Source organism: Drosophila albomicans, chromosome X, assembly GCF_009650485.2.
Source record: "Drosophila albomicans strain 15112-1751.03 chromosome X, ASM965048v2, whole genome shotgun sequence".
Lineage (NCBI taxonomy): Eukaryota > Metazoa > Arthropoda > Insecta > Diptera > Drosophilidae > Drosophila > Drosophila albomicans.
The window spans coordinates 29497330-29523869 of record NC_047627.2 but is presented as its reverse complement, the minus strand read 5'-3'; the positions used below and the strand labels follow the sequence as shown (position 1 = coordinate 29523869).

The 26540-nt window shown below is 36.4% G+C and overlaps 3 protein-coding genes across 3 annotated transcripts in view; all 3 read right to left on the bottom strand.

Moving 5' to 3' along the window:
- Nucleotides 1–26540, bottom strand: part of LOC117571689 (lysosomal aspartic protease-like) — a 195498-nt gene that overhangs the window by 56023 nt on the left and 112935 nt on the right. The window lies entirely within an intron of this gene.
- Nucleotides 8800–11074, bottom strand: LOC117572452 (cytochrome P450 4g1). The gene has a single exon (XM_034255288.2). The coding sequence runs from the start codon at nt 10937–10939 to the stop codon at nt 9284–9286; it is 1656 nt and encodes a 551-aa protein (XP_034111179.1). The 5' UTR covers nt 10940–11074; the 3' UTR covers nt 8800–9283.
- LOC117567083 (exportin-6) lies at nt 14197–26084 on the bottom strand. Its single transcript, XM_034246883.2, has 11 exons — nt 25652–26084; nt 24906–25429; nt 24649–24804; nt 22526–22908; nt 22253–22452; nt 20692–21122; nt 18766–19315; nt 17370–17539; nt 17101–17310; nt 15808–16234; nt 14197–15183 (listed from the first exon to the last, which is right to left on the bottom strand). Exons 1-11 carry the CDS (start codon nt 25652–25654, stop codon nt 15106–15108), a joined length of 3132 nt encoding a protein of 1043 aa, XP_034102774.1. The 5' UTR covers nt 25655–26084; the 3' UTR covers nt 14197–15105.

The following is a 26540-nucleotide window of genomic DNA, read 5'->3' as shown; positions in this document are numbered from 1 at the left end:
AAAATATACCATAATATACTAAATTGCCAGCTGAAGCAACTAAGACCCGTAGTGAGTAGGCATTTTTTCCCATATAAACCTATTCCTTAAATAACTTCAACAATTTTTATCTGAATTTACAGAAATCATAAACACTGCACTAATTCTTGTATGTTCAAAAAATCTTCGCTACGTCCACATCATTCAAGCAATATAAAGGCTGCAAAAGAATCCGAACCATTTCCATTACTAAGAATATTTTAACTAACGAATTTTTGTAGAGTTTAAATGAAAGTTTGCCTGAATTAAAAGTCCATACTGAACTTTTCCCGTGAACTGATGCCATCAAGGACTCGTTAAATTTTCAAATGTTTTAACGGTTTTACGTTTTTAAAAACGTTTTTTTCTGCTGTAGTGTAGTACGTTTAATGACAATGAAACATGCACCGTCATTAGCATTAAACACACCTATACACGGGGATAGATACGACAGTCAGAGGACAGTTTCCAGAGCCATATGTTATACGCCGTTGCTGATGTGATGTGTGTGCTCTATGGGCCAAAGGGTCTTAGTTAGAGCGTCCCATCCCCAGCACAATGGACAAGAGCAGGGACGCAATGAGAATGAACAAAAAAAAAAAAACGAGGAATTAAATCAGCATATCATGTTCATTTTCATAAGCGGCGAACCATGCAAGGACACACAGGACACTCTCTCTCTCTCTCTCTCTTTCTTTCTCTCTCCTAGAATACAGCAACATTTGCATAAGCGATCGCTAGGAATTCAGGCTGAGTTGGGAAGTTGTGTTTTTCTCCACCTCTCGTGCTCTGTTGCCATGAGAGACGGTAAGGTACAAGGCACTGCGCTTGAGCGCACGTTACATTTGCTTTTATTCAAATGAGTGTCGAGTCGCCCCCCGTGTGTGTGTCTCTATGCCTGCCATGTCCTGATAAATGACAGCACAGCATAGCACACACAGCACAGGCCAAAAACAACCCGAACAAACGTGGGAATGTCCATGGGAATCGTTGCAAGTGTTTTTCCCATTTTTGGTTTTTTGTAACCGCAATGAATTTTCACATGCGGAAAATCTCTATGCAAGTTCTATGCAAAGCTTCAGGGTAACGAGGGGCTAATTGATGATGGCAGAGTTTATAAGGCCAGAGATTATCAATGTGAAGAGATGGGAAAAATACAGTACACGATAAGAACGATTAGCATTAGAATAAAGATGCGAAGATCGTATTTAGAGTACAACAAATTTAAATGTGGTGTTGATAATACCCAATATCTGAAACAACAAAACAAATCTGTCATTGAAAAACGATCAATATATGATTTGTGAACTTTATCATTTATAGAAATAGAAGTTTATAGAAATGGCTTTGCATGAAAGTTATTTATCATTAAATGAATTCCATTGTGCACTTTTTTGTTTTCTTCTTACGACTTCCAAAATTAGCTGAATTAGTTGAATATAATTAGGATGTAATTAAGGAAATTTGTTTCACTAAATTTACGACTATTATAAAACGGTAAAGATATCATGCAAAAATATATTCTCTTAATAAATTCACGCATTTCAAAGACTCTTATATTATATAATTTAGATGTAAATCTGGACTAAATTCACGAATTTTAAAGACTATTATAAAATGTAGATTGTAAAGATGTAATTCAGAAAATATTCTCTTCATAAATTCACGAACTTTTAAGACTGTTATCTCATTTATACACTAAAGATTCCATTGAATGGGGGACAATATCGGAGTCCACGAAATTTCCCAGATTCCTATATAATTTAGATGTAAATCGGGACTTAATTCACGAATTTTAAAGACTATTATATAATATGGACCGTTAAACTCTTATTAAGAATATATTCTCTTAGTAAATTCACAAATTTGAAAGACTATTATAAAATGCGGACCAAAGATCTCATTCAGAAAATATTCCCTTAATAAATTCACAAATTTTTAAGACTTTTATATAAAATAGATGTAAATCAGTACTAAATTCACGAATTTTGAAGACTTGTTATAAAATGTAGATTGTAAAGATGTAATTCAGAAAATATTATTATAGTAAATTCTCGAATTTTAAAGACTATTATAAAATATCGAGCGTAAAGATATCATTCATAAAATATTATCTTAGTTAATTCGCGAATTTTAAAGACTATTATAAAATTGAGATTGTAAACTCAGAACGTATTCTCTTCATAAATTCACGAACTTTTAAGACTATTATCTCATTTAGACCCTAAAGATTGCATTGAGTGGGGGACAAAATCGGAGTCCACGAAATTTCACTATTAAAACCGTATTCAACGTAATACATTAAATCTTTGGCGGCTGCAGACTCTTAGTAGACCATTAGAGTCAGTGTTAATTGCATGTCGTTTCCTTTATGTGCTCTCTGCGTCCTCTCTCTTTCTCTCTTTGCCGTCAACTGTGTGTCCTGCGCCTGCGCCCGCGCATGCAGCTGCCATTTGGCCTGGCGCTCGGGGCACAAGACAAAGCCCGCCAAAGCGGAGATGATGCAAAATCATCTACAAACACACACACACTCATAAATACTTATAGCCTGAGGTAAAGAAAAAAAAAAGAAAATCAACGAAGAAGGTAAGAAACGACCGAGAGAGGGAGAGGGGAGAGGAAGATGCTGATGTGGCAAAACAATGCGGCAGTTGCATCTTCAATTGCATCTGCAGCGCCCGGTCTTGGACTCGAATTGGGTAATACGAGTGCCTGTGGCTGCAACCGAGAAAGAGACTCGAGAAGCGCCTACAACCCCCATTCAGACAGTCGAGCAGTCAGTCAGTCAGTCAGTCAGTTCAGGTCCAGAGCAAGATTCTAGGTCTCTGATCCCCGCCCGTTGCAATGTTCCAGGTGTGTTTGTCTAGGACTCGTGCACCCTTGTGGGTGCCTCGCATATTGTTTTTGCTATGTTATATATATAAAACTAACTGTTCAGCAGCGCAGCGCCGTTATGAGTGAAAATCCTAAGCCTCGGGGCACCGTTATGCTTATTAAATATTGGACCAGGTAATGCGACACGCCCTTCATCTCTTTTTTCTCTCTCTCTCTCTCTCCCTCTCTCTCCTTTCTGATCTCACCTTCGATTTCTGAGCTCTCGTATTTCGTATTTTGAATTTCCCGTTGGCTGTCAAAAAATCAATTTGATTCCTGCTCCGTTATGTTCTTTTGTAATGAACTAAAGGCTTACGCCTGATTCTGATTCCCTTTCCCCACAGTTGCCCTCAACTCGTGCCCTTTACACCGGCTGCGTCCTTTTTGCCGCTATATTCGGTTTCATTCTCGGTTCGCAGATTCAGCTTGTAAGCTGAATACAGTTAGGTGCTGCCCCCGCTTGCCGCTGCAGACACGCCCAACAGGGCGCATCATGTCAACCATTGAATATTCATAAATCATTTCATGTAATAACTCATTATCCATCCATGTGCACACACACTTGGCGTGTGCGCCAAGCCAGCCTGCTTCAATTTCAATCGCCTTGTGTTCGTTTGGCATTCTTCACATTGTCGCCAGATCCTGCACATATTGCGTTACGCTCCAGGTGCTCCTCATTGATCCTCTGTCGGAGTTGAAAACACGCGCTTCAATTATATCGAGAAGACGATACTTAACTGTATTTATAGATTTATCTCTTATAGTTCAAATGTGATATTTCAACTATAGATTTATCTCATATTGTTCAAATCGAATATATCAACTAAGAAGATGAAGAAGTGATTGTCAATATAACAAAACTATAGGAGTAGCTTGATTGGAAAAGAAATACTACTGAAGCGATAAAGTATTTCTTCCACTAAAACTCTACTCTATAGTATATTGTCATAAATATATGATTATAATAAACTGGAATAAGTAAATTAATAACGGAATCTACAAATCCTCTGTTTGAGCTCAAAACAAGTGCTTCAATTATATCGAGAGCAACACCGCAAGACGATACTTAACTGTATTTATAGATTTATAGATCTCTTATAATTCAAATCTGATATATCAACTAAGAAAAAACAGTGATATAATATAATATAAAATATAGCAAAAGTATAGAAGTAGCTTAATTGGAAAAGAAATACTCCTAAAGTATTTCTTCCACTAAAACTCTTCTTTATATTGTCGTAAAAATATGATTAAAATAAAGTAGCATATGGCAACAAATCACAGAATCTACAGAAGTAGAAAAATTGCGAATTTATATGTTTATAATAGCGACAACATTTCCAAAATTTATAATAGCAAGATTAAGAAACATCCCATATATTATACTTCTATAGTATATACACAACTCAAAACTTCATATAATATAGTACACGATATGATATGCTGAATATGATGAAGCGATTGAGAATTACTTCCAAATTCTTCTTCTAAAATTCTGATTAAAATAAATTGAAAAATGGCAACTAATCTATTCAGAATCTACAGAAATAGTTAAATTGCAATATCATACTATTAAAATTGCGAAACAGCTAATAATTTCATATTCTTAAAAAAAAGTATATAGAATAGTTATAATAAGAAACATTCATATAGCTCAAAAGATTCGTATAATTCACGTCTAGTTAATTAGACAGCACATAAGATAATTTGCATAAAATAGAGAATTCTAATATAAAAATCAGATATATTGAGATCAATTTGCAAACAAAATTCGGATATAAAAAGAGAGATATATTGAAGCACTTACCACATAATTTTCTAAGACGCTTAAGCCGGAGAGAAATCTTGGCCTTGTTTTGTAGTAAGCGCAAGTTGTAAGTAGTTTTCATTCATGAATGCGGTTTGCCTCGGCTGGAAGTTAAACCTTGCGTCTTGCAACTGATCTTGAGTTTGAAATCCTTTTTGTTGGTTTTGCGGTGTCAATTAAACGATTTGGTGAATGGCTTAAGCACTAAGCCGATATAGTCGATATAGCTGTATGCTCGATATAGCCGCAACTTATGCATCCTCGAGTGGCTACACTTCACTGGACAATGAGGCACTTAAGTGTGCGCTTTGTGCCTAAGTCCCTAAGCGCTTAAACCAGGTCACTCAGCTCTTTCTGTCTCTGCAGCAGGTTACAACAATCGTACTCCGCACTCAGCAGGAGTACAACAACGGGGCGGGGTTTAACACTTTCCAAAAACCAACAACAACAACAACAAAAAAACCCGCTTAGCATACGGGGAATTATTTTCTTTGCTTTGGTCGTGACTGCGGTTAACCTAAGCCCCAGCGATCTTCGCATAATCAAGAGCATTCCGTTGTGAAAGACGATTTTTGTCGAGTTCCATTCATGAGCTAGAAACTCATTTACATAATTTTCGAAGAGACAAAAAAAAACAAACACATAAGGCAAACATCTGTTTTTTGTTACTATTTCTCGTGCTCCTCCATCTCCAAAAACTAGAAGTCTGGCTGCACATGTTTGTCACTTGGATGATGGTAAATTCAATCCACAATCCACGTGTGTGCACGCTGCTGTTTTCTTCAATGGCTCCTTGTTTTGACTATTGCGCCCAGGGTGGCGGCCTAAAAGGACAAACATTGAGTCATCAACTCAACTCAATTGTCTGACCAACACAGTTTTGACAGTTGGCTTAAAGACGAACTCTCCAGGCAGCGTTTGCATTTGCTGCATTGATTGAGTTGTTCTCTCGATCTCGTTCTCGTTCTGTTCTTATTCAGCACATTCCTCGAAGTTGTTTCTTCCTCTATGCAATGGCAAGTATTGTACAGATCTTGAGATTTGCCAAATATAGCAATGTGTGAGGTCGCTCCACATGCACTGCTAAGAGCTGACAATTATGTTACTATGACAATAAATGCCCGGAAACAGCTCAATCATTGGCCCAACAAGCAAATAATGCACTCTTCAATAATAAGAATAATAATGAGTAAACTCTTAGAACTCTATCTATATTCATTGTGTATAAGAATTTTGTAAAAGTGAAACTCACACAGGGTCTCAATGAATTTCTCTTTATGTGGGATTTCCGATTTAAACGCATTTCGTGATCCGATTTGACGATTTTACCGACCGATTTAAATGCATTCCCCGATCCGATTTTAACATTTCACCGAATACCAAATAACCGACCGATTATATATATTTAATAATATAATAATGAATATATTGATACACGCACTGAACTCACATCACAATATTAAAACAAACAAAAAAAGCAAAAAAAAAAATAAAATAATAGATCAATAGATTTCTTGTGATCAAAAGCACTTTCACCAACACATTGCATTATCACTTTATACATTTAAACAAAAAAAAAAATTAAAAAAAAAGAATCACAATTTTTTTCTTGTGATCTAAAGCACTTTCGCTAACACACTGCATTTTAACTTTATACTTTTTAAAACACGCAATGACATCACAACACAACACTAACACAATCAAAAAAAGAATCGCAAAAAAAATTAAAAAAAAAAATAGATCACGATATTTTTCTTGTGATTTAAAGCACTTTCGCCACACTTTATACTTTTTTGGTACACGCACTGAAATCACATCACAACACTAAAACAAAAAAAATTCGCAAAAAAATAAAAAAAATAGATCACAATATTTTTCTTGTGATCAAAAACACTTTCGCGAAAACACTGCATTCTCACTTCACTACACACAGATAACACATTGTTATGCACTTTAAAAAAAATATATAAAAAAAAAAATTCCATCACTTTTCACTTTGACACTTGACACTCGAAGCGACGAAGCAATCACTGCTCTTAACCGGAACGCGCACGGAAAATGTTTATTGGGTAACGCGACGGACATTGTTTTGCTCACGGTTATTGCACAGTAAATGACTTAATTAGCGGCCACTAACTGCAATCACAAAACGTTTGCTGGGTAACTCGGCAGCCATATTGCCCCGCAATCCGTTCTTGTAGTTGTTGCTAGGGCTCCGCTGCCAATTGCAAATTGCATAGCAAACGATTTAAAAAGCAACACTTGAGTATTTGCATACTACAAACGTATGCAAAGCACTTTACGATAATCAGGCGCAACACTTTAACTAAAAACGCGGACAACAAACGACGCAATTTGCATTTTTCAACTGCACGCGCGATCGCCATTTTTTTTTTGCGGGCGCTTCTAAGGTCATTGTCGCGATGCACTTGATTTTCATAATTAATAAACTGCCGCGCAGCGTATAAGTGAACTTTTACTCGATGCTTCACCGTATTTATCGTATTCACCACGTATTGCACACTTATGTATTTCACCAGAAAAAAACACCATATAGCAATTGCCGCGTAAACTAAAAATTTGGCGCACTTCGCGAAAAAATTAGCGATGCAACTAACGTCTGCATTTAATTACCGAGCGGTGAATGTTAACGGTCTGTTAAGCAGAAGCGCAAAGCTGCTATCTCGCTTTGTCTAATTGTGACTCTAGCAGTGACAAAGCTGACAGCTGTTGTCTCGCTTTGATGCTGCATTATCCTATTTTGGCATTCACACTTGTGGGCGTGCATTGTGCGAGCTGTGACGTCACAGACTCAAGCTTAACATTCGATGTGAGGCAAATTGATCAATGTTATTGCTGCTCCTAGCGCATACCATGCTCCTCCTTTGCCCAAACCCCATTGAATGCAGTTAGTGCGTTAATGCGCCGCAATCTGCAAATGCAACGTCAAAATATTTATGCCCCTTTGTCCTTGATCCCATTTGCAAGCGACTTGGACTTTGCAGAATGTGCATATTTGTTAGCATTATGCTGTACCTTTCACTAACTTAAGTTGACACCTCATTTCATGTGAACATTTGCGTATTTTTTTTTTTTTCGGGGCAAGCGCTTAAGTAATGCGATTAATCGACGAGGTTATCGGCGACGATTGTGACAAATGCAAATGCCATTGTTAGCATATTGTGAACGTTTAATCACGCATGCAAAAATGTTATGCGAACATTGGAACCTGAAATCGACGGCCAAGTGTATCGCTTATCGATATGCATATTTGCGATCATGACTGTATGTGTGTGTGTGTGTGTGTGTGTGTGTGCTTCTGTGGGTGTTTTTGTGTTTTAGTGTGTCGGCTTTCACTTTTAAGCATATGTATGTGTGTGCACATTATATACATAGTATATTACTCTTATCCAATTTTCCAGACTCCAGCATCGTATTACGAAACGGAAATCCTTTCGGTTTCAGCTGCAACTTCCTTTTTTTTCGCCCGCTGCTAACAAGATTAATGAAGGGGGTGCAGCGCGGCCAAAAAAGGACAACTACGAGCAGGTTCGTACACACACACACACATAAACGAATGCTCGCACACACACACAAACGGCGTCACGCCGCCAAACGTTTTTATACGTTTTTTTTTCTGTTTGGTCATTGTCCTTTTTTGCGCTAGGCAAATACCCCGACATATTTGAAGATCCTTAGCAATTTCATTTTTTATAACCATTTATTACCTGTGTGTGTGTTGCCCCTCGGCCGGAAGTTTGTACATTCGTTTTGCTTTTTATTGCAATTGCCGCCCCGGGTAACCTAACCTCAAACCCCTTCTTCTGCCACGGTTTCGCTTGACATCCTTTCGGAACCTGTCGCGTGTTCTAGACGAAATGTATTTAACAAAACAACAAAAAGGAACGAAATCGAAAACTCTTTAATGGGTTTGTTAGCATCTCTGATAAGCAAAGAGGCCGGCAATGATCAATGAAAATGCAGTTTGAGGTTAGGTTCGACTGGCAGTGACAAATTTATCTGAAATTTGAAATATTTTGAAAACTAGCAATTTTTAATAGAAATTATTTGAATTTAGCTGTCAATAAAAAGCAAACACATTGATTTCTTTATATTTTTGGAGCACTTGTGGCCACCTTTGCATTCATCATATATTTTTCATTATTTTTGGGTTTCGTCTAAACCATGTGACTTAATAAATACTAAAAACAATGGATATTATAAGCACACAATAAAAAAAAAAAATCTCACTACTAACTAAGTTTCTCTAATAAACGATATATATAGCATATAGGAATAGAGATATACACCGTGTATACCAAACAAAAAAAAAAAAACACGAAAACAACAAGAAAACTAAGCAAAACCTTGAGTCTTGCTCAAAGGTTTTTGTTGTTTTGTTCACTTCATCCATCTCCAAAAAAAAAATGCTTTAAAAATGCGTGTTTATTGTATGTTAGTTCCTCGTTTCGTTGACTCTTTGGCTAATGAATTGAGGGGCTTTCGATTGACTGATTTGGAGCGTGGTTCGTTAAACGGGTTCGTCAGGGAGTCAGATGGGGGAATGTACAGACTGTGAGGGCTCTACGCGACTGTGGGATATTTACGCTGCTCCAACGAGATGTTGAAACCATTCTCGAGCTTCAGAATGATATCAGCCTGGAGCTTAAAGTCCGCCTCTGTTTCATTCGAGTGGACAATGAAATTGCGCACCACCGTCGAGAGCAGGACCTTCAGCTTCAGCATGGCATACTTGCGACCCACACAACTGCGTGGCCCAGCGCTGAACGGAATGAAGCTGTAGTAATGACGATTTGCCATGCGCTCGGGCAGGAAGTTATCGGGATCGAATTTGGTCGGATTGGGATAGATATCGGCACGACGATGCACACAATATTGGAGCACAGCGACCGTGGTACCCTTGGGCACCGTATAGGGACCGCTGGTGAGCTTCACATCGTGATCGAGACGACGAGCGATCACGGGTACTGGAGGATACAACCGCAAGGTTTCGAGGATGACACGCTCCAGGTATTTCATTTCCATGGTATCGGCAAAGGTGCAATCGCGTTGCATTTGATCGCCAAAGATGGCCTTCTGTTCGGCAAAGACACGCTCCTGGATGTCCTTGTGGATGCCCATCATGCAGAGGGCAAAGCTGGAGCCAGCCGATGTGGTGTCGTGTCCCTCGAACATGATCGTATTCACCTCATCCATAATATCCTTTTCGTTCCACTCGATATCGGGATTCTTGGCCATCTCAACCATGGCATCGAGCAGCGCCAACCGACGCTTGGCACCCACATCGTTCTCATCGATGTCATCCAGATCGTCGCGTAATCCCTCCGCCGGTTGCTTCACGGACTGCGTCTGTTCGACCTCCTCGACAATGGCGCGTGCCTCGGGCTGGAAATTATCCTTGCGATCCTTCACCACATTCCGGGTCATGCCCAAAATGATGTTCATCATGCGATCGCCCTTCTCACGCAGCTTGGTGAACTTGTAGATCGAGTCCAAGCGATACAAGAGCTTCACCTGACGCTTGTGGATGATGTCGCACATATCGACCACAGCCTGAGCGTATTCGAAACTCTTGTTGCCCTCGGGCAGCTTCTTCACACCCATCGCCGTGGAGAGGAGAATGTCGACGGTCGTTTGGGACATGTAATCGTGGACATCGAACGTCTTGCCCGCCTCCTTGGCCATGCGAGCGGACACCGCCTTCGAGTGTTCGACGAAGGTGGGCACAAAACTCTTGAGGATGCTCTGATGGAACGTTGGGGCAATCATCTTACGATGATGACGCCAATGATGGCCGTTACTGATGAGCAAACCATCACCGAACCAGGGCTTGAAATATCTATATTCCTCAGCCTTGGTCAGATGCTGATGTCCGCTCAGGATCAGCTCAATGTCATTGGGATTGGTGAGGAAGACGAGCAGCACATTGCCCAGCCAAGCCTTCATCGTTTCGCCATATTTGTTCAGATAACCCAGTCCGACAGCCAAGATGTCCGCATTACTCAACCCAACCACCAAGTGAGCCTGTCCCAACAGCGGTAATATGGGTGGCGTAGGGATATTGGCGACCATCTTGTATTCCCGGGTGTTGCGATGCCAATACTCGTAGAGGGCCATCACAACCAGGGTGCCAACGAGACCGGTGAGCAATGGATTCAATCCAAAGCCACCGGCGCTGGTCGCCTGCTGCAGCGTCTCCTGCACCGTTTCCACCGACATCCTTCTTCGAAAATATTCCTTTTTTTCCTTCCTTGAGGATCTTTCGTTCTTTCACTTTCGTTCTTTTCACTTTTTGTGTTTGCTCGATGCCCCCACGACGCGTTTCCAACTGCTGCACGAGCTCAACTGTGTGCTTTCCTCTGCTGAGCTCTGGGGTAATTATACTCAGCCCGGACTCCAGCTGGACTCTGCTTCCGAGCCGTAAGGGTCAAGTGTATGCGCGTTCGATTCAATTTGCATTTGCAAATCAAATTCGTTCTATAATCTATAATCAGCTTAAGCAACGTAAGTACACAAACTCTTCTTTGTGTTAATTTCTAATTTGATTTACTTACAAAACAATGTTTAATTAATTTACCTTCGACTTGGCTTCATTTACAACTTTTATTTTAAAGTAATTATTCACTAAGCTCCGTTTTCGGATTAAATTTAAACGTGAATACAAAATTGTGAATCTTTTATTTACAACTTTTTTTTAAGCTAAAAAAAATCATATCTTGAAACCATTGTTTTACAGCATCAAATTTATACATATATCCCAAATTTAACTTTTATTACCAATTTGTAATTTTAATGCTTAACCAATAAACATTATTTCTAAGCAAACAATTTTCCAGATTAAACATACTTCAAAAATTTTACATCTTTTAATTGCAACTTTTAATTTTAAGCTTTTTCCTCGTTTTACGTATTCTAAGAATTTATTAAATTTGACAAAAATAAAATAAATAATAAATGAATATATAAATTATAGAGTATATCAATTTTAAGGATGATTATTATTTGTTGCATTTAGAAAAATTTTAGAATATATATTCATGCTCTGTGATGAGTTCACATAATTCAATGTTTTTTTTTTGTTTTCATCTATTATTATATTTTCTTTTTAATTTCTCATAGAGGACCTTTAATGGGTCCTCTACATTTCTTTATCTGTGATGTTATAGTACGCTTTTTCCATTATTTGAGCAGTTTCTTCAGTTAATAAATATCTAAATATAAATATATCATTATTTTTTTTAATAAGTATTCTTTTTTTTTGCTAATTTTCAACATCATAACACCGATTTTTATTTGTTACTATTTTCTTTGGGAATCAGAAAATCAATGTTTAATTATATAAATAAATACCTTATTTATAATTTTTGAATGAATAATTTGTATTATTTTGTTTCATTATTTAATTTGTAATCTAATAAACCATACATTAAAGCCGGTTAATTAACATTAAGAAAATAAGTTTTATATTTGTTCAATATTAAATTTTCTTTATTTGTCAAATTAATAAAAATGAAAGCGAATTCGTTTGTATGATAATTCTAATTCCACATTCCCTCTGATTTTGCAATCAAAAAGAATCACTTCCGCTCAGGATGGATGCCTTTGCTCTACACTGATCTGATCCTCGACTGTATGCAAAATAGTTGCTACCTGTTCCGCAAAAAAAAAAAAAAACAAAAACAAAACTCAAAACTACCTGCAACGGAAGTGGGTGATATTTTTCTTCCTTTCCTTTTTTTTTGGTTTTGTTTTGCGCGTTTCCCTTTTATTATTTGTATTATTTCGATGGCTTTCGCTTTTCATTTAATTCAATTTCAGCAATATGCTTCTTGGGCATTCCCTTTCATATACCCTGCAAAACAATGACGAACTTCAGCACGCACCATCTTCCTGATCTCTATGAACTCGTTCTGAAAATTTGACGTGCTTACTTTTTATACCCTATAAATAAGAGTTCTTTTGTGTATTGAGGAAAAACAGTCTATAAATAAAACCAACCTATATGAACTCAGCATTTACAAACAGCAAAAACATGAAATTTTGATAAGTTGCATGTTTTTTATGGAGAAATCAAATTTAATTTACAACAATCTTTTTTTCAAACACATTCATTTTCCATTTAAGCATGCTTACTACAAGTCCTGAAAATTTCAGCAAATTTCTACGACGTATTTTAATTGTAAATCTCTTGATTTCAGAGCGCATTTCTTTTTTACGTGGTATCTGCTCATCGATATTGGGTTGCTTTAGCCTGAACAACACCTGAACGTAAATGCAAAAACCGAAATGCGCAGAAACAATGAAGAGGAAGCTGTCGCTTTTAAGGACTTGCTCCCTGTGTCTCTGCTATTCCTTCCCTTCCCCTCAGTTCCTGTTGTTGTTATTGTTGTTGTCCTCGTCGAATTTTAAGTGCTCTTCCTTTCTATTTATATTTACATTTGAGATTGGATTCATATCGTCATTGTTCTGTCACAAACGCGTGTGGAACGCGTGACGGGAACTGAGCCCTTAGCCTCCTATCCCAACTATCTCTTAACTCGCACCATAACCTCACTTTTACCTAGCTTGAGTCTAGAGTTAGGCTTTCCACAACACCAGCTGCAACATTTTTTCAAATGGATTTGCTAATTGGAACTGGAATTGACAATTACATAAATTGTCTTATAGAATTAAGTTCCATCGAATTTTTCTTATTTACCTCAATTTGAATTTAAAAAAAAAAACTAAAAAAAATTTCCCCAAACTTTAGTAAAATTACTATTCCAAAATTTACAATGACATAAATTGTGTTTATACACTATTATATAACATAATCTGATTTTTAAAATAAATTAAATTTATGAAGCTGAACTTTAGTAAAATTACTTTTCAATAAATCAGTTTTATTCCCACAAGTAAAATTTTTTAATAAAGCTAATTCTCAGTTTGAAGTTTATGAAATTACTCATAATTAAAAATAATATTTCATTTCCACTAGTCAAAGAACTAGAAATATATATAACATTTTTATATATTAAAATATCTAATCTTTTATAATCGCGTAAAATTAAAGTTTATAACATTTCTAATATCTAAACTTTTTTAAATGTCATTATTTAACTAATTCAGCTTGACAAAGATTCTCTTTACGTTCTGAAAATTTGATAAGTTTCCTCGTTATACCCTATAAATTTGAGTTCTTTGTGTAACCCAATGATTCTTGAATGTCTGTAAATAGACTCAACCCATTTGAACTTGGCATTTTCCAAGAGCATGAAATTTTGATAAGATGAATGTTTTTTTTTTTTTGTTTTGGAGAAATCAAACTTTATTTTTCAAACACATTCTTAACCCATTTTCCATTTAAGCATGCCCACTAAATATGCTAAATATTTCAGCAAATTTCTAAAAATTTCCCTTGATAAAGATTTAACTTTATTTTTTTCCACTTTAAGTTCCCGAAATTTAAAAGCCATTAACATTTTTTATTTTATATATTTTATTGGTTTTTCATTCACAAAAAAATGCATTTGGAAAAAAAATATAATAAAAATTAAGTGTCTTCTCTTTTTTGATCTTTCTTTTTTTGTGAATTAAATTGAATTTGCATTTTGAATTTGAATTGGGGAATTTGGGTTGACAAGAAAGGAATACTTAAGATTACGCTTAATGATGTTGTTGTGGTTGTTGTTGTTGTAACGAAACGTGTCGATATATGCATATATCTAATCTGAACTTTGTTTGCGATAATAAATTAAATGAATGCAATTAAGTGCTGCTGCTGTTGTTGTCAATTGTTTTGATGATGTCGTCATCATCGAATGCTTCAAAAATTTATGCGAAGTATTTTCAATGTTTTAAATGTTTATGTAGTATGACTTTTATCGAATTGCGTGTGTATATGGATTAATGTAATTAAATAATGCATAATCATAATTAATAATAGTTATAGTAATCATAATTACTAGATTAATGTAGGTTTCTTTTATCTTTTCTCTTGTGGTTTGTGTTTACGGAATCGCATTACAAGCTAAACATTGTCTTTTATAAATTGTTTTTGTAGATCGCATTTGTATCATCATATGGACCTTTTTGCCCCATAACAAAAAACGGAACACACGCCAACAAATCTAAACATAGAAACTGAGCACGAAAGAGACGGAGACGGAAACGGAGACAAAATTAAAGAGCACAACTATATACAATTAAAAAAAAAAACAGAAAAGAGAACAAAGCACAAAATAAAGAGACAGAGATATACAAAAATAAAGTGAGAAGAGTGAGCACGCGATTTGTGGTTTGGTTCCATTTTGTAGGGTGTCTTGTAGTTGTGTAGTTTAGAGTGTTGTTGTTGTTGTTGTTGATGTTTGTTCCGAGTGATATATGTCCTATATAACGTCCTTAGCCTACGTGGTTTCATTCAGATGCGCACACTGCGCATCCTGCATGAGCTGTGTAAGTTTCTGCGTAAACGTTGGAATGTCCTGCGAACAAGAAAGAGAGAAAAGTTTAGTTTGGGATATTTCAAAATGGAATTACATATAAAATTTAGAAAACTTCAATTTCGTCGCACTACTTTTTATGCTTTAAGTATCGCCTATTACATTTTTAGAAAACATTTTGTATTTAGGAATTATTAAATTTTAGAAAAGTTCAAATCTTCAGCTTAGAAATAGCTCTATTAATTCTTTTTTTATATTTGTACTATCACTATCAAGTCTAGCAAATTGTAAATCTCTAAACATTTTGTATTTAGTTATTATCAAGTCTAGCAAATTTCAAATCTCTAACTTGGAAACAAATATTTAGCTGTTTCAATTCTTTTTATATTTTAAGAAACTAATTTTTATAAAGTTTTGTAGTTATTAAAAAGTTTTTTGAGAACATTTTGTTTTCAGTTATTTTAAGTGTGTAAAAACATCTTTTGCAATTCGATACTAATCTTATTTAAGCTCTGTAGAAATCACATGAGAAATCTTTTATAATTCTCAACTTTCATTTTACTTAAGATGAGTAAGAATCACATTGAAATTGAATATGAATTGGCTATCAAAAGCTGTACTACAAGACTTCTACAATTAAAAATTCGATTTGATTTGCTTGCTTACAGTTGTCTGGCATATATCCTCGAGTGCACTTTGGGCCACCGGCAGCGAGGCATTGAGGAGGCTTTCGTGCAGTTGCCGCCTATCCACCTGACCCATGGCATACAGCGCCTGTGCGATTAGATCAAAGTGCAAAGCACCTTCGCCACTTAGCAATAGATTGAGCAGCGCACGCTGAAACGATGCCAACAGTTGCTCCTTGAACAGGACACGCTGATACAATCGACTGCGTTCATTCACATTCTGCATCGATAAAAGGACGCTGCGCACATTGCTGGGATCCGTGCCACTCACAAGCATCTGGCCGTATGCATTCATGATGGCCATAAAGTTCTCCGGATGCAAATTGTCGCTGCAATTGGCGACGCCATTGCCATGGCCATTGCTCAATTGATTCTTGTAGAAGAATTGCCATTTGCAGGTGAGCACGCTGCGGAGGAAGAGGAGAAAAACATTGATTAGATTGATGAAGTAACCAACTGGCAGTTAACTAACATAGAACTAATATAAATAGACTTAGCTAACATACAGTTAAATTAGTTATCTAATATACAATTACCTAACAGAGAATTAACTGAAAACTAAATGAGAGTTAACTGGGAGATAACCAACTGACAGGTAACTAACATACTGTTAACTAACTAAGAATTAACTGAAAGTGAACTAACTTAAAGTTAACTAACATACATTTAACTAACAGTTATTTAACAGACAGTAAGCCAACAAACAGTTAACTAACTGAGAGTTAACTACGTTCACTAACTGACGGTTAACTAAAATACTGTTAAGAAATACACAGTTAACTATCATTCAGTTAAATTACATACAGTTAGCTAACATACAATTAACTAGCTTAATGTTAACTCTTGTTAACTAACTTACAGTTAACAATCTGAGATTTAACTAACAAAATACAAACAGACAGTTAACTAACAGACAACAATTGTTGAACATACAGTTAACTAACTGACAGTTAGCTCACTTACAGTTAACTAACAGGCACTTAACTAATTGAGAGTTAACTAACTGACTAACTTAATGCTTACTATCTGACAGTAAACTGACAGTTAACTAGTTAGCTAAAGTACAGTTTTTTAACAGATCGTTAACTAACACACAGTTAACTAACTGATAGTGATCAAACAGACAGTTAACTATCAGAATGAACAGTTATTTAATAGATAGTTAACTAACAAACAATTGCTTAACATACAGTACACAACTTAAACACAGTAAACTGACAGTTAACTAACAGACACTTAACTAACACATACACACACAAGTGTCTCGCTTTACCTGTCGAATAACGCATAGAGCAAACTCGTGATTTCGCTGCTATCGGTGGCCGCATTCTGTTGCTGCAACAGCGGCAATATTTGCTGTGTGCTAAAGCTGAGGATGTTGGGCAACAGCGCCAACGATGCGCTTCCCGGTTGCTCCACAATCAGTTGAAACATTTGCAGCACCTTCTCCATCACCGCCAGTCGACTCAGCGTCAATTGTTCCCTACGATTTAGAAAGAGTTAGCATGATAAAGCGAGAGAGAGAGAGAGAGATCTACTCACCTGCTGCTCACATCGATGAAGAGCGTGATCATCTCCTTGATGAACTGCGCACCCAAGTGCATCGGCAGAGTGCGTAGCATGCTCAGACTGAACTCGGCCACCGTGATGGCCATGGCAATGCTGCTCAGTCCATAGCTGTTGAAAATGATCAACGCCTTGTTCAAGATGGGCTGTCGGAAAGGGAGAAGAGCAAGAGTTAGAAGAAAAAGTTAGTTAGAGTAAGAAACGTTATTTCTAAGACTCGAGACCCAGTCAATTGGAAATAAATACATACATAAATAAACCATTTAAATTACGGCCTTTATATACTAAAATTCCAAAGGGAAATCCCTAACAATTTGAAAGAATACAATACAATACAAATACAAATTGTAAAATTGTAGTATACATAAAGAAATACATAAATAAAAATATTATTGAGCAACAATATTACAAATTCCTAACAATTTAGAACTATATATAACTAAACTAAACAATAATAAAATATTATTGAGCAAATAGCTATTAAATACACATTTAGTTACATAAGAAAATCATTGCAACCAAAGTAATATAAATAAACATATAATATTATGACAGTGAAGCTCATGAGTAGCTAACTAACAGACAGTTAGGTAACATACTGTTAACTAAATCACTATTAATTAACTCACTATTAACTATCTGACAGTTAAGTAACTGAAATAAATAAAATACTGTCAATACTATACCGTTAACTAGCGTACTGGTAACTAACATACAGTTAACTATCAGACTGTTATTTAGCAGACAGTTAACTAATATTATATATAGTTAGCTAACAAACTCATAACTAACTGACAGCTAACTATCTGACAGTTAACAAAGTCGCTAATAAAGGTATATGTATATGTAATCCTCATATTTGTGTTGAGGATTCGTTTATTTTTTATATTTGCTACCCCTGTGTTACTTTAAATATGCTGTAACTAAGTAAAAGTTAGCTAACCTACAGTTAAGTAACAGACTGTTAACTTACTGATGGTTAACCAACTGACAGTTGACTAACATACAGCTAACTGTCTGTTAACTAACATACTGACAGTTACCTTAGTGATAAATAACTAACTGACGGTTAACAAACAGACACTTAACTGACAGTTGACAGTCGTAGTATTTAATTAACTGACAGTTAACCAACACAAAATTAACTATCAGACAGTCAACTAACAGATAGTTAACTAACTAACTGTTGACTAATATACATTTTCTTAACATAATATAATATACATTTAACAAACACAAAATTAATTAACAGATAGTTAAATATTGGGTAGTTAAGACATAGTCAAATAAACAGTCAAATCACAAATGTACTCAACTATTTAGCTAATTCAAATGATTTTCGTTTAGTTCCTAGTCACGTGTAGTTGCTCACCTTAAATGTGGTGGCCAGCATATCCTTGGCACTGGCGCCCGTCGCCTTAAAGTACTCGATGAGCGCCGTAAATGTGCCCAGCAAATTGAGCGTGGCCGCCGCCACTTTGCTCTCGCCCGCTGCGGCCAGATCGAGTTCAACGAAATTCCTGGCCAACGAATCGATGTATTCGCGGAGCATCCAGAGGCGTCGAGGATAATCCTGCTGGGGTTCCGGCACCGATTTCCATGGCAGCACCATGTAGCTGACGAGACTGATGTGGACATTGATGCACACTTGTCGCGGCAGCTGGGCGCCGAGGCGTGGCCCCGCCTGCATTAGACTTTGGATCTCGGGTATGTCGAGCAGACACTTGGGTCGTATCACAGTCGCAATGAAGAGCAGCACCTCGCTGGCCGCCTGCTGAACGATCGGCGAGGCGGCCGACAACGAATTGTTGCACGCAAAGATGCTGCCCAATATGGCAAAGAGTCGATGCAGCAGCTGTTCGCTGTTCAGCGACTTCGACAGCGGAAAAATGCTGCGTATGGCCAATAAAACTTGAGCGTAACTAAAAAAGAATAGCGGAAAAAAGATTTACATTAATCTCAATTCAAATTCAAATAGTATTCAAAAGGGTAAACTCATAAGAAACAATGAAAAAAAAGATCAATTCGATTACCTTTGAAGCTCATTTGATTTAAAATCTGAACAGAACTACAAATTGACTTAATGTGTAACTTATTTAAATACAAATAAAACAAATTTCAAATTAAATTCCCATCTCATTTCAATTCAAATATCAATCCTCAAGTTGACAGCTTTGAAAATGCTATTAAATCAAATTTCATAGACAAAACAGCAAGCTCGCTGCTATGAAATTCATTAAAAATTTAAAATCAACAAGCTGGTTTCTATGCAACTCTTTCAATTCGAATTCCACTCTTCCAATTGACTGCTAGGAAATTACTATAAATTCAAATTGAAATTCCCGTCTCATCGAAAATCTAAAAGTTGGTGGCTATCCAACCCATTTCAATTCGAATCTCAAGCTTTAAACTGGCTGCTATAAAATTACTATAAAGTCAAATCAAATGAAATCATGCACAAAACACCAATCTAGCTTGCTGCTATGCAATACATTTAAATTCCAATAACAAGCTAAGCTGTCTGCCAAAAAGTCAGTTCTAAGCAAACTAAGTTTATCTATTCCACTTTTCCAGTAAGCTGGTTGCTAAGCAACTCATTTCGATCTAAAATACCAATCACCAAGCTAACTGCTACGAAAATACTATAAATTCAAATAACATCGACAAAACGGCAAGCTAGTTCGTTGCTATAAAATACATTTAAATTGCAATAACAAGCTGCTTGCTGTGCAACTCAATTCAATTCAAATCTGCGATCTCGCTGCTATGAAATGCATTTAAAGTTCAATAAGAAGCTAAGCTTGTTGCCAAAAATGCAAACGAAGTTTATCTTTGCCAGAGTTATTCCCCTGTTCTAGTAAGCTAGTTGCTATGCTTAGCTTATTTCAATTCAAATTCCAATCCTAAAGGTGGCTGCTATGAAATTACTGTAAAATCAAATTTCATCGAAAAATGCATTTAAATAAGTTTATCGATGACAAAGTTATTCCAATCTCCTAGTAAGCTGGTGACTTATTTCAATTCAGATCACAATCCCCATGCTGGCTGCTATGAAAATACTAGACACTCAAATCATATCAACAGAACAGCAAGCTAGTTCGCTGCTATGAAATGCATTTAGATCAATTCAATATCAAGCTAAGCTTGCTGACAACAAAATTCAGTTCTAAGCAAACTAAGTTTATCCATGACAGAATTATTCCAATCTTCTAGTAAGCTCTCCTAAAGCTGAATGCTAGAGAATTCCGTTCTATTCCCCTCTTCTAGTTTCTTCTACGCCCAACAAAAAACAACTTACAGGTTATCCAAATCAGTCTGAAAGCTCGCCTTGTCCGCATCGTGGCTGCCCACACGATTGCTGGCCAGCAGCTGCAGTGTTTGCAGCAATCGATCCGACAGCACTTGCAGCTGGCTTTCCATTTCATCCACCACATCCGCTGGCGCCGTCGCCGTATCCATTAGAGGCGCCAATCGGACCACAGCCTGACACACGGTCGCAAAATCTCGCAATATTTCCCCAACATTGGCCATCTTCAGCTTTCGCGCCGCCTCATAGCAACGTCCACTACCATGATCCAGCGCCAATTCCAGCGACAGCAAATACGTCTGTGGTCGCGACCAATGTGCAAACACTTGGGCAAACACAATGTGAGCACCGCGCGTGGTCGCCAATAGTGCCAGGCACTCGAAGCATTGGTCCAGGAACTGTTGCCACTCCGTTGTGGGCGTCTGAAAATATAAAGAGGAGACAATCTTATCAATTTATAGTTCTCAAAGAAATATAAAACAAAATAACAAGTGAGCAAGCTAAGAAGCTAAGCAAAACAGTCCGGTAATATTAAAATATACCAAATTATTATACTACAAAAATACTATAAATATACCATTGCATTTATTTGGTATATTTATATAGTACTAAAGTCTAAAAATAAAATATTCCAAATTAATATACCACAAAATTACTAAAAATATAAGGAAGGCCATAAAATCTACCGAAAAATGTCAAGAATATTTCGTATATTGATATAGTACTACATTAAAAATATACCAAAGTCAGAGTGGGTATAAAAAAATAAAAGAGCAATTAATGGATTAAAGAAATATAACTTCTGTCTACTCCACAAAAGAAATATATGTAGATCTATACATAAAAATGTTCTTAACAAACTCTTTAACAAATGAGCAGCAAATCTTATTTAAAGAATGCTTTCTATTAGGACTTGATAATTTGGCTTCATTTTGAAATTTTGGTATTCAATTTGAAATTGTAAAGCAGTTTTTAAACTTAATATTTAAAATGGTTTCAGCTGAAAACTCTAATGAAGTTTGGGTTTTATGAACAGTAAATTGTTGTATGTGAACTTATTGAGAATGTGACACTTAGAAATCAACTATATAATATTTGTCAAAAAGATCGTAATCATATTTCCAAAAATGAACTGTGCAATTAATTAATCAAGAGTAGCTTAAATTTGTGGCAAAAGCATAGAGTAAGCTAATTTTGTTGTTATTAAATGAAGATGACAACATTGCATTAAATGGGACTGAATTTTGAAAATTTATATTCAATTATATAACGTAGCACGATTTACTGAGTCTAATGTTAATGAAATTGAATAGATTCAAAAGCTAAGCCATGCGAGACATTTAAACTGATCTGCGATTGAATATTCAAACTATTTAAAAGTGAATGGAAATCATAGAAAACTAATTTAAACTAATCTTCCATTGAATATTCGGAACTATGAAAAAGCAATTGGAAATCATGGAAAACTAATTTAAACTAATCTTCCATTGAATATTCGGAACTATGGAAAAGTGAATGGAAATGAAAGCAAACTAATCCTAAGAATACGCACATCATCCTCCATCAGTTCGTTGTCGAGCAACTCCAGCTCCGGTTTGTTGATCTCAAACTGTGTGCGTCGCATAATCTCATCGACCAGCTTCATCATGACATCGCCATGATAGGCGGTCATCCTTGTGGGCTGCTGTGCAATCACTTTTATAATAGGCGTCCAAATGTCCAGTTTCTCGGTAAAATCCAGAGCACCGTGCACTATACAAAAATATGAAATATTTAAATTGATTCTTTTATAAAATATGTTATCAGATATCAGTCACAGTCTCACATTTGATGGTGCAGCGATAGAGTTGATCGAGAAATGATTCAAGCATTTCATTCTCCTGCAGCAATTTGCCCGCATATTTTGTGGTATAGAGACGCAACAGTTCACGAAACTTATCGCTATACATTTCACTTTGCTGCTTTGTCGTATTGTGCTGCTCCAGCAATCCACTGACGCCGTTCATCAAGGTGCCCGCATACGGCAGCGGCTTCTGCAAATACAACAGCTCATTCAGCACCGAGAGCGCTGCCAGCGAGATTGGTTCTTTATCGTGGCGCCATTGCGATAAGTCGAGTATGCTCATCAGGAAATACTCAGAGATCAGATCGGTGCGTATCCAGGAGACCAAATGCTGCACACAGCTCAGCAGCTCCAGCACAGAGGAACTGCAAAATTCAAATACCAAAAGTGTGTGTTTTAGTATATATTGTTGAAATTCAAATTGAGGATAATCTTTTTGCATCTTCTTTTTAAATTAAACTATTGTAAGACTTAGCAAAAGTGTATTTTAGTCTATTGATGAGGAAAAACTTGTTAATCTTCTTTTTAGAATTACACTTTGTGTTCTTTGGCTTCTTAGATTAGTTAATTGAAATACCAAAAGTGTAATTTGGTATATTGCTAAAATTTTAATTGATGATATATTAAAAGAGGGGAAACTTTAGAATTTTATTTTAATTTGAACAGCTATCTTGTTAGGCAATTAAAAAACGAATCGTTGGATTAGTGAATGAATAATATCTAAATTGAAATACCAAAAGTTTGTCTTAATATATTGTTGAAATTCAAATTAAGAAAAACTTTGTGAATCTTCTTTTTAGCACTACACTATTTTGAACACTTAGCTTGATAGACAATTCAAAACACGAATTAAATTAGTAACCTTGAATTCGTTATGAATAACATCTAATATGACTTACATGTATTTATCCAACTGTTAACATTATCCAATTGGAAGCATAGTCCAATTTAAATTCTTAGTTTCAACTCATTTTTAATAGCAACTAATTTGCAAGTTTTCGCTTGCCAACAAGTTGTTTAGTTATCAAAATTGGCAACAACATTAAGAGTTATCTAGCTGATAAGTTAAACAATCACTGATTGGAAAGTAATTTCCACAATAATTATACACGTGGTGGCTAACAAGAAATACTGCATTTGAAGACCTGTTTTTTCTTACAAGCATTTCTAAACAGTTGCTTAATAAGAAATTCCTAATTTAACAAAAATATTTGAGGTACATTTTACTTTATAATGCTAAGATAGCCTGCGGCTTTCAAGTGATTATAACTGCAACTTTTGTGGGTTTTAAAAAACAGTTTTTTATTAATATCTCCACAAATTTTAAGCATTTGAATTATTATTTTAAGAATTAATTGAAGCCTTAAGGGGTTTTATAAGATCTGGGTTTAATTCGCTATTAGTGGTATACTCATCTGGTTTAATAAAAACAAAAAAAAAGGTGAAATATAAAATGCTATATAAAATGCTTACTTTTATTAACGTACCATTGAGGCCGCTAAGCAAGATGTGGATCTATTTCCCTTTAAAACACAATTGTAACTATGTTCTGCTTAACTTATTCTCTGGGATCTATCCGTAAAATAGACAAGATTTAAAAAGAACAGCGTTTAGTTCGGCTTTAATGGTACGCTCATCTCATTTAAGGGCCACACTCAATAAAAAAATCCTATTGGATTGGCCAACATTAAGGCCACTAAGCAAGGTGCAACTATGATTTGCTCAACTTTCACTGGCAATTATCCGAAAAACAGGCAGTAAACCGCATATATTAGTGGCAGCTAACTTAAATTATTGAATTACTTTTATTAACGAGCATTTAAGGCCGCTAAGCGAGATGTACTTGCCCTATAACCACTATTGCAACTATGATTTGCTCAACTTTCACTGGCAACTATCCGAAAAACAGGCAGTAAACCGCATATATTAGTGGCAGCTAACTTAAATTATTGAATTACTTTTATTAACGAGCATTTAAGGCCGCTAAGCGAGATGTACTTGCCCTATAACCACTATTGCAACTATTATTTGCTCAACTTTCACTGGCAGCTATCCACAAATTAGTGGCAGCTAACTTAAATTATGATGTGGCAGCTAATACATACCTTAATTGATTGTCATTTGGCAGCGCTGTGGTTAGACTGAAGTCCATGAATGTGCTCGGTATGGTGGTTTGAATGTCTTTGCCATTGATATGACAGACGGCGATTAACAGATATTTGGTGACCAGATCCATAACATCGGGTAAACACATGGAAATGCTACACACACACAGACACACGGAACGAGTGTGAGAGAGAGGGAGAGAGGGGAAGACATGTGGATACAATGGATAAATTACAAGAAGGCATTCCAAACTTACCACAGCTGAAAGTATTGCTTCCATTCGCTATTGAGATCACCACGATTGCTGACCACCTCCTCGGATGTGACGCGCAACAGATTGATGCCCAAGGCGAATCGGGTCTTTGTCAGCTCCATGCAATGCTGCATATAATTGGGATCCAGTTCGGGAAACTCGCGTTTACCCAACAACGCGATCAGCTGTGCCAATGTGTCGCGATGTCGTCGCGCCCCGCTCAACACCGATAGCTGGGCATAATTGTGCCACAACTGTTCCCGCAACAGGGCGCGATCCGCTGGCGTCAATTGTGTCCAACGTCGGGTGATTGTGTGCTCCAGGGTTGAGGTGCTGAAGAACCAAAGGAATTGATTCTCCGTGAAACTGTTGCTCGCTGTGGCAACCCGTAAACAGAGTTGCCATGCCTCCGGTTGCGATTTGAAGGCCAGCAAATTGGTTTCAATCTCACGTTTGCGTGCATTGCTCGTCGTTGGCTGGTAGAATTCATTCAACAGCACTTCCACCGACGTCATCGATGCGGCGTGCTATCAGAAAAGAAGGGAAAAAAACATATGACGCATTTTGTGGTGTATGTGTGTGTGTGGCATAACTCTTCATTTTTTTTGTGATTTGATTATTAAGGCTAACGCCCCATTGTCGCAGTCGCAACCGCAGCCTTATTTTTCTTTTTTGGCTTACTGGTTAGCCTTAGTAGACCAAGAGAGAGTGTAAGCGAGCAACAGAGAGAGAGCGAGAGGGACACTTACCATTTTTGTTTAGCGGTGTGTGCGCTCGTCTTCCCCCCTCCCTTGATCCAAGTGGGTATGGGTGTGTGTGTGTGTGTGTGAGTGTGTTTGTGTGTGGTGTGTTGTGATGTGATGTGATGGTTTTTGTGCTCAGTGCTCAGCGGTGATTGGCGGTGGTGGCGGCGACGGTGGCGGCGGCGTTCTATGCATCAATCAGCAGTCGTTGATTGCAATAAATCTCATGATTTTTGCATTTGAATTTTAGTCTTTTTTCTATTTTTCTTTTTATCAATCTTTTCCTTTGTGTATATACGACTTGCACATATCGGCAGTGTTGCCAGTGCAATTCGGCTTTAGCGTTGCCACATCCGTTGCAGCACTCCTCTGCACACTTTTAACAGCACGGTGAACGCTTAACAGCGACCAGTATGCCAATCACTGTTAACGCTAGCAAAAATTCAAAATAAAATATATACGATAACTTAATTTACTCAAAATAATTGTTTATAACTTTGACTAGTAGCACAGCTAACAGTTATTAAATTTTATTTTTTATTATTTAGTAATGAAGCAGCGTACCTAGATGTCTTAAAAAGGCATAATCTACAGTATTTTATATGAATCTTTTGGTATTTAAATACTAGTTTACTCATTTCATAATATTAATATAATATTAGGCTAAAATAAATGTTAATAAAATATATATTATTTAACGCATTTTCGTTTAAATTAAAAAAAAATACACATATTTCCGTTATGCGGTTGCGCATTTAAAGCAATTACTTTATTGCTTTACCATGTCTACTTTCATATGTACCCAAACTATTAAATTTATTATTAATTATTAAATACATATTAAATTTTAGTGGTTAATTAATTTCCTTTATAAAGACAAGCTCCTAGTCTAACA